We start from the raw sequence: 12,347 nt of genomic DNA, 5'->3' as shown, positions 1-12,347 counted from the left end.
ATTTTATTCAAACAATAGCTTATTCTTTAAATGTGCAAATTATTATAATTAGTTCCCTATTTTGTGTTTGATCATTTTATTATATAATATGTATAGTTTCACATGAATGGGGTGACAATGATGATGATGGTTTTAGTTGGTGTGTTTTTTTTTTCTTTTATGTATTTTATGAATTTTTCTTGAACTTATTTTTTAAATAGATTTCTGCTACAAAAAGACCTTTGGGGTACACTGACTTTTATTTTGCACATTTTCCTTTTTTTTCCTTTTATTTGTATTTTATTTATTTTGTATTTTTTTTATAATCACTTTTATAATCACTTTATATTTTTTTCCACATAATATGTACCACAAGAGGTCATAAAAAGATGGTTGGGGGGACAGGAAACAATTAAATTTTGCACAATTTTTATTGTTTTCTTTTACTTGTATTTTATTTATTTATTTACATTTTTTTGTTAAAATGTTCTTTTATTTATTTTTTTAATATATTTTTGCAACACTGTATGTCCCGCAAGAGGTCTTTAAAAGACCTCTGGGAGACACTGCCTTTTCTTTTTTTATTGCACTTTTTCTTTTTATCTGTATTTTTTTTTTTTATTGTGTTTTCAATTATTATTTTTTTCCCCCATGAAAGACCTTTCGGGACACAGACTTTTTTGTTTTTCCACTGTAGCTGGAGCATCTAAAAGAATCCAAGTTACATGGGAAACCAGCCTTCTGGGGGGCTTTGTACAATGCAGAGCTGATCAGGCTCTGCCCCCAATAGACCTGGCGATCACGTGATCGCTGGGTCTAAACTGCAGAGGGTTGATAAACCTCTTACCTTCTCCTCGGCTCACCTGCTCTCACTAACAGCCGGGGATCCGTCATGTCCTCAGCTGTCATCATCCATTATGATCGCACGATCAACTGTTTTTCTGCCCAGCAGGACAGGGCTGCAAACCATGGTTCTGGGGACGTGGGTTGTGCACCCCTGATCTAAGGTGTATGGCCAGCTTTAGACTTTCTGATGGAGATGCTTTCAGAAAGTCTAAAGCTGCCCATACACATTTTATAGCTGACAGCAGAACAACTGTCCAACAGCTATCTCTCCCGACATCCTCGGGGCTTTCCTATACACATACACGTTTGGCTTGGTGGAACATATGTGTGTATTTTATGGGGAGTAGCTTATCTCCTGGCAGAACAAAAGGATGGTTTGGGGGAGAGCCAGGAGCAAATTAAACAGCTGATCGGCATGGGTGCCCTGAGTCAGACCCCCCCCCCATCGATGTGATATTGATGGCCTATCCTAAGGATAGGTAATCAATAGTAAAAAGTGGACAACCCGTTTAAGACTACATTTTGTGAAGTTGGAGCCGGGAGGCCATAACTGCAGTGGAGACACCATCATTCCTACAGATGGAATCAAGTATATTGACTATACATTTCCACACTTGACCTACTGTATATTCACTGCTGTGTTTGCTACTTGACTTTGGCTCAAAATGTAGCACAATGTGGCACAAAAAGACACATCTACCATTTCTATTACTTTTTTCATTGCGCTCGAAAGGGTGTGTGGTTTCATTGAAAAGGTGTATGGCTTCGCAGGAAATTTGCCATGTCCTAAAATTATGTTTTTCTACCCTGTTTAAGTCATTGTAAATTTGGTCCCAAACCACCCTCAATGGAAAAGTTCTTCAACGGCCAAAACAGAATCTTAAATTAGTCTTGCTCAGATGATTCTACCTAGTTTTGTTATTTTCAGATTTTTTTCCTTTATTTACCTCGGGGTTGGGCCATACATTATGGACACCCTATTTTTTTGGGTTGCTTTCTTTTTCTAAGTTTACCTTTAAATTTGGGCATGTGCACTGATGCAATAGATTAAATAATTCAAGGTCACCATTCTCATGTCGAGTAAAACATACTGGAGATATTGTCCTTGTGATGTTGTGTTGAATGGTACACTGGGGACTTCATGTTACTAGAAGCTCCCGAGTCCAATAACACACATTAGATTAACGATGGCCAAATCTTCCAATTTTACCAGGGCCGGCTGACCATCCAGTGTATATTAGGGCCTCCTGAAACCCCCATGATGACAGATGTTGGGGGAGAGAAGGAGTTGACTGTTGGATCTCTACATGCCTGATCCTTTTGCTTTCAGGGTAGATAAGCCAGCACCAGAGGGCCCTGGAGAAAGACAGAGGGCCCTGGAGAAAGACAGAGGGCCCTGGAGGAAGACAGAGGGCTCTGGAGAAAGACAGAGGACCCTGGAGAAGGACAAAGGAGACAGGAGGAAGACAGAGGAGTCTGGAGAAGGATGAGTGTATGGAGAGGACAGAGGAGACAGGAGGAAGACAAGAGTCTGGAGAGGACAGAGGAGTCTGGAGAAGGATGAGGAGACCGAGGACAGAAGATACTGAAGAACACAGAGCAGACAGGGGGAAGACATTAGAATCTGGTGAAGGACAGAGGAGAATGGAGGAATCTGAAGGAGGACAGAGCGGCCTGCAGTGTTACTTTATGTGAACACCCTAGGTAACACCTTTTCAGTAACTCTACCAGCTGACGTCTATTATATATGATTATGTAATAAATGAGAAATAAATATCATCATTCTCATATCAGAATAAAACTCACCATAGTCATCATCTTTGTGATATGTTGACTGGTTCATAGGGGAGGCTGGAGTTGTATGTCCTGAAATCATAGAAAAAAGCAAAGATCATCTTACTAGAAGCTCCTCGGTTCAATAAAATTATAGTGGAGTACTTGCCAGGGTAAAAAACTATTCACACATGGAGTATCCCAGAGGACTACTGCAAAGGGTTAAAGGAAATCTGTCACCTGGATCATCGCTATTAAAGTAAAGCTATCACCTTAGTACCTCATTTCCAGATGTGCCTTTCTTTCATGGACTGTTTTTTATCTTCTGGACAAAACGTTTGTTCTCTATGAAAATAATCTAGTAAGGTGCCCAGAGGGGCATTATTTTCGCACAAAGAAGCTGTTTCTATAACTTTTTTCATTGCGCTCGAAAGGGTGTGTGGTTTCATTGATAAGGTGTACGGCTTCGCAGGAAATTTGCCATGTCCTAAAATTATGTTTTTCTACCCTGTTTAAGTCATTGTAAATTTGGTCCCAAACCACCCTCAATGGACAAGTTCTTCAACGGCCAAAACATTAGGGGCCAGATTTATTATTAGCTCAAGTCAGAATAATGGAGTGAGAAAGTTGCAAATTTTTGCGCAATCGCTAAAACTGCGCAAAAATTTGCGACTTTTTTCTGCTCTGCACTATGCTTGCCAGTTTTCTGAAAGTGGGCGTGTTTTCTTATGCAAATGAATCTCTAGACAGGTTTACTATTGGGACTATTTAAAAAGTCGCAAAAAAATGCCCAATTTCACTCCAGTGAGGACCATGCTTATCTTATTAAACTTTTTAATAGAACGTGCGACTTTTTCGTAGAGACGTGCGACTTTTGTAAAGCTGCTCACTGACGGATAAACTGCTACCGTCAAACCACATTTATTACAGTCATAAAGGGCCGATCATACATCTGACTTGGCTAAAACCGACTTTAGCCATATGTGAGAGTGGAGCGAGCTGTCAGAGTAATGATAAATCTGGCCCTAGGTTTTCAATCTCTGATTGTGGTCTGTGAATGGAGTCATTCTTCTTTGCACACAGAGACTAAAACCCATCTTAAATTGGTCTTGTTCACACAGCTGAGAGTTTGCTACAACGTATGAGTGTAGATGATTCTACCTAGTTTTGTTATTTTCAGATTTTTTTTTCTTTATTTACCTCGGGGTTGGGCCATACATTATGGACACCCTATTTTCTGGGTTGCTTTCTTTTTCTACTTGTACCTTTAATTTTGGGCATGTGCACTGATGCAATAGATTAAATAATTCATACTGGAGATATTGTCCTTGTGATGTTTTGTTGAATGGTTCACTGGGGACTTCATGTTACTAGAAGCTCCCGAGTCCAATAACACACATTAGATTAATGATGGCCAAATCTTCCAATTTTACCAGGGCCGGCTGACCATCCAGTGTATATGAGGGCCTCCTGACACTCCCATGATGACAGATGTTGGGGGAGAGAAGGATTTGACTGTTGGATCTCTACATGCCTGATCCTTTTGCATTCAAAGTAGAAAAGCCAGCACCAGAGAACCCTGGAGGAAGACAGAGGACCCTGGAGGAAGACAGAGGACCCTGAAGGAAGACAGGAGTTGTCACGGATGGTGTACAGGAAACAAGACAATACCATATAAACAATGTCTCTCTGGATCCACAACTAAGGAACAAAGGGAGACCCCTGCAATAGACCTGCCGCTCTCCCTCACTGCTCAGCCTATGCGAACACCCCAAAGGTGGATGTCCGCATATCCACGTTCCTCGGCTATCTATTACCTGAAGACCCTACAATAGTGAAGGGACACGACCACCGGCTCCCTACACTGACACGGAGGGAGTCAGGGTCACCTGGATCCAGAAAAGACAAAATCATAAATACATAAACAGCACTTATCTTGCAGACGAATGACGACTGACGACTGGGAACAGGGAACTGGGAACTGGGAACAGCATGCACACACACTCCAGGAAGTTGTATCAGCCGCACACTACTGCATTATGGGGAGGAACTTAAAGGGTAGCGATCAGTCCGACTGCATGACAGCTGAGATAGACTAACGAGATGAGAAACTAAACCAAAACAAAGAAATTCAAGGAGGAGGATCTGAGAAGCTCCTGTGAGCGCTTCTCAGCTGTCTGGCTGTGACAGTACCCCTCCCTCTAGGTGTGGACTCCGGACACTCAGGGCCCACCTTCTCAGGATGGGACCTATGGAAAGCCCTGATGAGACGAGAGGCCTTAATGTCCGTCACTGGGACCCACATCCTCTCCTCAGGACCATAACCCTCCCAATGAACGAGGTACTGGAGGGAACCGCGGACAAGACGAGAATCCACAATCCTAGAGACCTGAAATTCAAGATTTCCATCAACCATAATCGGAGGAGGAGGCAAAGGCGAGGGTACAATAGGTTGAACATAAGGTTTCAATAAGGACTTATGAAAAACATTATGGATCTTCCAAGTCTGAGGAAGATCAAGACGGTAGGCAACAGGATTGATGACAGACAGGATCTTGTAAGGCCCAATAAACCTAGGACCCAACTTCCAGGAGGGAACCTTCAATTTGATATTCTTGGTAGACAACCACACCACCAACATTCAGGTCCAGACCAGGCACACGTCTCTTATCCGCCACACGCTTATATCTCTCACTCATGCTCTTTAGATTATCCTGAATCTTTTGCCAAATAGATGACAAAGACGAGGAGAATCTGTCCTCATCAGGCAAACCAGAAGAGCCCTCTCCCGAGAAAGTCCCAAACTGCGGATGGAACCCATATGCACCAAAAAATGGTGACTTATCAGAGGACTCCTGACGACGGTTATTTAAAGCAAACTCAGCAAGGGACAAAAAAGAACACCAATCCTCCTGATTCTCCGCCACAAAACAGCGCAGATATGTCTCCAGATTCTGATTGACGCGCTCTGTCTGGCCATTCGACTGCGGATGGAAAGCAGAAGAGAATGACAACCGAACCCCCAAGCGAGAACAGAAAGCCTTCCAGAATCTGGAAACAAACTGCGTGCCCCTATCAGAGACTATGTCTGAAGGAATCCCATGCAATTTGACAATGTGGTCAATAAATGCCTGCGCCAGCGTCTTAGCATTGGGCAAACCAGGAAAAGGGATAAAATGCACCATTTTGCTAAAACGGTCCACCACCACCAGAATCACAGACTTCCTCGAGGAACGAGGCAAGTCCGTTATGAAGTCCATGGACAGATGTGTCCAAGGACGGGAAGGAATGGGCAAAGGAAGGAGAGGACCTGATGGCCGTGAATGAGGGACCTTGGCACGAGCGCAAGTCTCGCAAGCTGCCACAAAACCCTCAACCGACTTACGAAGCTCAGGCCACCAGAATCTCCGAGCGATGAGATCCAGTGTGGCTCTTGCCCCCGGGTGCCCAGCAAGGACCGTGTCGTGGTGTTCTTTAAAAATCTTGTGTCTCAAAGCGAGAGGCACAAACAACCTCCCAGGAGGACAAAGATCAGGAGCTTCTGACTGGGCTGCCTGCACCTCTGCCTCCAATTCAGGAAAAAGAGCAGAGACCACCACACCTTCAGCCAAAATGGGACCCGGGTCTTCAAAATTCCCACCTCCCGGAAAACAACGTGACAGGGCATCTGCCTTCACATTCTTAACCCCAGGGCGGAACGTAACAACAAAATTAAACCTTGAAAAGAACAAAGACCATCTGGCCTGTCTCGGGTTCAGACGCTTGGCTGACTCCAAGTAGGCCAGATTTTTATGGTCAGTAAACACGGTAATAGGGTGTCTGGCTCCCTCTAGCCAATGGCGCCATTCCTCAAAAGCCAACTTGATGGCCAACAATTCCCTATCTCCCACATCATAATTTCTCTCTGCGGAGGAGAGTTTCTTTGAGAAAAAGGCACACGGTTGCCATTTGGCAGGAGAGGAACCCTGAGACAAGACCGCACCCACCCCTACCTCAGAAGCATCAACCTCAACTATGAAGGGTAACGAAATATCAGGTTGTACTAGGATGGGAGCGGAAGCAAAACTCTCCTTGATATTAGAAAAGGCCTTACGCGCCTCTACCGACCAGGAAGAAAAATCTATTCCCTTTCTGGTCATATCAGTGAGTGGTTTAACAACAGAGGAATAATTCAAAATAAATTTCCTGTAATAATTGGCAAAGCCCAAAAAACGCATCAGCGCCTTCTGATTCTCAGGAAGCTCCCACTCAAGCACAGCGCGGACCTTCTCGGGGTCCATGCGAAAACCAGAAGCGGAGACAAGAAACCCCAGAAATTGGATTTCTGGAACCGCAAACACACATTTTTCCAGTTTCGCGTATAATTTATTCTCCCGCAGGATGAGCAAGACCTGACGTAAGTGTTCCTTATGAGTCTTGAAATCAGGAGAAAAAATCAAAATGTCATCCAAATACACTAATACAAATTTTCCCATTAAATGATAAAAAATGCTGTTGACGAAATGCTGAAAAACGGCTGGGGCATTCATCAAACCAAAAGGCATAACCAAATTCTCAAAATGGCCCTCAGGGGTATTGAAAGCCGTCTTCCATTCGTCTCCTTCTCTGACCCTAACCAGGTTGTATGCCCCTCTTAGGTCTAATTTGGAAAAAACTTTAGCCCCAACAACCTGGTTAAACAGGTCCGGGATCAGAGGAAGCGGATAAGGATCACGAATAGTGATACTGTTCAGCTCCCTGAAATCCAGACAAGGTCTTAAAGAACCATCTTTTTTCTTAACAAAGAAAAAAACAGCGGCAACAGGTGACTTCGAGGGTCGTATGTGTCCTTTTCTCAGACTCTCAGAGATATAAGCCCGCATAGCGACCCTCTCAGGTTGGGAGAGATTGTATAAACGAGATTTAGGCAGCTTGGCGCCTGGGATGAGATTAATAGGGCAATCATACTCCCTGTGCGGAGGCAAACCCTGAACTCCACTCTCAGAGAAGACATCCAAAAATTCAGAGAGGAAAGGTGGTACAGTCTTAGTAGAAACCTCAGAAACAGATGTTATGAGGCAATTCTCTCTGCAAAAGTTACTCCAACCATTTATTTGCCTCGCTTGCCAATCAATGGTGGGGTTATGTTTAGTGAGCCAGGGTAGCCCCAACACTAGAGGAGTAGGCAAACCGCTAAGGACGAAACATGACACATCCTCAACATGAGCATCACTCACAATTAAACGGATATTGCGAACTATGCCCTTTAATGATTTCTGAGAAAGTGGAGCTGAATCAATAGCAAAAACAGGAATATCCTTTCCCAAAGTGCATACCTGGAAACCATGAGTTATTGCAAATTGATTATCAATGAGGTTGACAGCTGCTCCACTATCCACAAAAATCTCACAAAAAATGCTCTTGCTCTCTAGCGCCACCCTAGCAGGCAGGACAAAACGGGAACTACAAGCAAACGGAAAACCTTCAATTTCCGCCTCAACCCTGCCAATAGTAACAGACGGAACATTTTTAAAAGATTTTTTCCTTTTTGTCTCTTTATTACTCCCAGAAAACTGCCTGAATCTCCTAGAGGGACAAACATTTGCCAGATGATTTATACCTCCACAACAAAAACAAACCCTCCCCTGCGGGCTGAATCTTCTATTGTCAGAGGCAATCAACCACAGCTGCATGGACTCCTGCTCAGAAGGGGCTGACAGCGACTGAGACCCCTGTGCACAGAATGAGACCGCTGCACTGTCCCGGGACTGAGTATGACAGGAAGGAGAGATCTCTCCTCTCTCTCTAAGATGCCTGTCAATACGAACAGCCTGAGACATAGCAGAATCCAAGGAGGTAGGTCTTTCATGAAAGGCAAATGCATCTTTCAATCCCTCTGAAAGAACATAGCAAAATTGACTTCGGAGTGCAGCATCATTCCAACCCGTATCTGCTGCCCATCTCCGAAATTCTGAACAGTATATCTCTGCGGATTGTTTACCCTGGCATAACAGACGTAGTCTAGACTCAGCCAGAGCAATACGATCCGGATCATCATATATCTGACCCAGGGCTAAAAAGAATTCATCCACTGAACGAAGGGACCGTGCCCCCTCCGGCAGCGAAAAGGCCCAGGACTGAGCGTTACCCCTGAGCAGCGATATAATGATCCCCACCCTCCGTTCTTCATCACCAGAAGAATGGGGAAGAAGGCGAAAATGGAGTTTGCAAGCCTCTCTAAAATGCACAAAATTCTCACTAAACCCGGAGAACGTATCCGGGAGCGAGATCTTAGGCTCAGCACAAACTCCATGAAAGCAAGCTGAACCGGTCACTTGAAACTGAGAAAAAGTCTTACGGAAATCAGCTACCTCCAAAGAAAGACCCTGAAAGCGTTCAGCCAAAAGTGAAACCGGATCCATGCTTGAGACGGTTTTGGCGGCTGATAATGTCACGGATGGTGTACAGGAAACAAGACAATACCATATAAACAATGTCTCTCTGGATCCACAACTAAGGAACAAAGGGAGACCCCTGCAATAGACCTGCCGCTCTCCCTCACTGCTCAGCCTATGCGAACACCCCAAAGGTGGATGTCCGCATATCCACGTTCCTCGGCTATCTATTACCTGAAGACCCTACAATAGTGAAGGGACACGACCACCGGCTCCCTACACTGACACGGAGGGAGTCAGGGTCACCTGGATCCAGAAAAGACAAAATCATAAATACATAAACAGCACTTATCTTGCAGACGAATGACGACTGACGACTGGGAACAGGGAACCGGAAACAGGGAACTGGGAACTGGGAACCGGGAACCGGGAACTGGGAACTGGGAACTGGGAACTGGGAACTTGGAACTGGGAACTGGGAACAGCATGCACACACACTCCAGGAAGTTGTATCAGCCGCACACTACTGCATTATGGGGAGGAACTTAAAGGGTAGCGATCAGTCCGACTGCATGACAGCTGAGATAGACTAACGAGATGAGAAACTAAACCAAAACAAAGAAATTCAAGGAGGAAGATCTGAGAAGCTCCTGTGAGCGCTTCTCAGCTGTCTGGCTGTGACAGGAGTCTGGAGAAGGATGAGTGTATGGAGAGGACAGAGGAGACAGGAGGAAGACAGGAGTCTGGAAATGTCATGCCTTTCCCTGTGAATGTGCGGAGATCTGCCAGGCTGGCTGCACATGTCTGATTCTTCTCTTTGTTTTGGTTTGGGTTTGAGCTGGATCCACCTTCCCTCAGGTGTACTGGGTTGATTATTAGTGAGGCTATTTATTCCTCCTTCTCCCAGTGGCCTGTGCGGGTTATAGTTCTTCCCTGGGAGCTCTTGATGTGTGGTGGATTGTCTGCTCCAGCTGTGCTCAGATAAGTCCTCTCCTTCATTTCCCTTTGTGTGTTTTATCTAGGCCTCTAGGGAGACGTTTGCTTCTTCCTGGTTTGAAGAAGCAGGTTGCCTCTTCCCTTTTCCCTGCTGCTTAGGGTTTGCCCAGGGTGTTCAGGTTTAGGTAAGAGGGCATGTGCATATCCACCCTAAGGGTATGCACATGGGCACAGCAGTTTAGGGAAAGCTTTTAAAGGGAGTCTGTCACCTCCATATGCCATATACAGTGCTTACATGGCTCTGTAGCACACCTATACAGGATTGTAACAGTACCTTTGTTCTTTTCTTTAGACTTGCACCAGCAGGAAAAACAAAGTTTAATTAATATGCAAATGAGCACTCGCAAGTGCCCAGGGGGCGGCATTCAGTGTGTAGGTGCCCAGGCTGCTCTGCCTTCTTTTCACTTTACTCCTCCCCAGCCTCTGCCTTTGCCCGCCCTCCAAATCCGGACCTATCGATGAGGCAAGAGACTTGGAGGGCGGGCAAAGGCAGAGACTGGAGAGGAGTAAAGTGAAAAGAAGGCAGAGCAGCCTGGGCACCTACACACTGAACTCCTCTCCTGGGCACTTGCAAGTGCTCATTTGGTGCAAGTCTAAAGAAAAGAGCAAAGGTACCGTTACATTCCTGTACAGGTGTGCTACAGAGCCATGTAAGCACTGTATATGCCATATGGAGGTGACAGACTCCCTTTAAGGATTGCTAGGAGATGACCCTTTTCTCCCTAGCTTTTGGGCCTAGTCATTTATTCTGTTTGTTTTCCCGTGTTTGGTTATTTCCCCTCTTACCTACCTACTGTGACAGGAAGGGACAGAGGAGTCTGGAGAAGGATGATGAGACCGAGGACAGAAGAGACTGAAGTACACAAAGCAGACAGGAGGAAGACATTGGAGTCTGGTGGTGGACAGAGGAGAATGGAGGAATCTGGAGGAGGACAGAGCGGTCTGCAGTGTTACTTTATGTGAACACTCTAGGTAACACCATTTCAGTAACTCTACCATCTGACGTCTATCATATATGATTATGTCATAAATGAGATAATTAAACATCACCATTCTTATATTAGAATAAAACCTACCATTGTCATCATCTTTGTGATATGTTGACCGGTTCATAGGGGAGGCTGGAGTTGTATGTCCTGAAATCATAGAAAAATACAAAGATCATCTTACTAGAAGGTCCTCGGTTCAATAAAATTATAGTGGAGAACTTGCCAGGGTAAAAAACTATAAACCCCACCACTACATCACATTCAGGCCATAACTCGACTGTCCTTTCTTTAAAATCTTGTGCATGTTCAGTACCAAACATTGCCTGTGCAATGCCTGTCATACTGAGGTCATCAGCTTCAACTCTGCAACTGGGCGTACCACAGATTTTCTTTAACTAATGCCAAAAGAATTAATGCAATGTTGTTGAGTAAAATATTCTGATTTATTGTGTTTCCTATATACTTAATAGCAATGTACAGGCAGCCATATGGTTAACAAATCGGTAAACTCTTTGGGTTACCAGGGTGAGGGACCAGGTTCACACCCAGGCTATCTGGAGGAGTCTAGTCTTAGCAGAGCAAGGAAGAAGATGTTTGTGTGAGAGCTCCTTCACCACTAGGTCCAAATCCAGCGAACCTCAGTCTCTAAAGACTTCAGCTACCCTAGGAAGACACTCTACTTCCAGAGAAGGACATAAGCCATAGAAGGTCCAGAACCACCCAGGCTGTGCAAGATTCAGACAGCAAAGAATTTGCTCATTTATGGCATTGAGACTTTGCTGCTGTAGAAAGGATTGTTGCCTCCGATAGCTATCACACTTTCAGATGGACTGGCCATCCTTACTTAAAGGGGTTATCCAGGAAATGATAATGATGACCGATCCTCAGGATATGTCATCATAGTCACATGGGTAGGGGTCCGAGTCCTGGCACCGCTTGCCGATCAGCTGTCCCAGGGAGCCGACACACTCACCGGAGCTCTGGTAGGCACAGCTGGCTCCCAGAAGCTTACCAAGCTCAGAGCCATACATTAAATAGTGGCTTTGCTTGGTATTGCAGCTAAGCCCCATTCACTTCAATAGGGCTGAGCTGCATCTAGGCCCTTTGACCTATGTACAATGACGTACATGGCCTAAGAAAGTCCACTGCATTCACGGTGCGCCTGGCCTCTCCTAACAGCTGATTAGCGGGGTCCTGGGGGTAATACAACCACCATCATTGATGCTGCCTGTACGCTGCTATTGGGAGAGAGCGACACTGTGATTCTTACTTTGGAACTCTGCTTTTTATTGCTGCATGTAAGAAAGACTTTATTTAGTTCAATCAACAAGCCTAGTTACTTTCTCAACCTGTCACCATCTCTGCATGTGCTCTCCTGCCAAATACCTCA

The 12,347-nt window shown here is 44.9% G+C and overlaps 1 protein-coding gene across 5 annotated transcripts in view; it reads right to left on the bottom strand.

The window, feature by feature from the left end:
- The window catches only part of LOC120990516, a 57,032-nt gene that overhangs the window by 38,290 nt on the left and 6,395 nt on the right, over nucleotides 1–12,347 (bottom strand). For 4 of the 5 annotated variants that reach the window (XM_040419378.1, XM_040419382.1, XM_040419381.1 and 1 more), the window contains exons 3-4: nucleotides 11,045–11,104; nucleotides 2,632–2,691 (exon numbers count right to left, since the gene is read on the bottom strand). In XM_040419378.1, the coding sequence (XP_040275312.1) occupies nucleotides 2,632–2,691; nucleotides 11,045–11,104 (120 nt within the window). The remainder of the gene's footprint in view (nucleotides 1–2,631; nucleotides 2,692–11,044; nucleotides 11,105–12,347) is intronic. The other variant, XM_040419379.1, reaches the window with a different exon arrangement.

This window comes from Bufo bufo, chromosome 2 (assembly GCF_905171765.1).
Source record: "Bufo bufo chromosome 2, aBufBuf1.1, whole genome shotgun sequence".
Lineage (NCBI taxonomy): Eukaryota > Metazoa > Chordata > Amphibia > Anura > Bufonidae > Bufo > Bufo bufo.
This window is presented reverse-complemented; position numbering and strand designations above follow the sequence as displayed.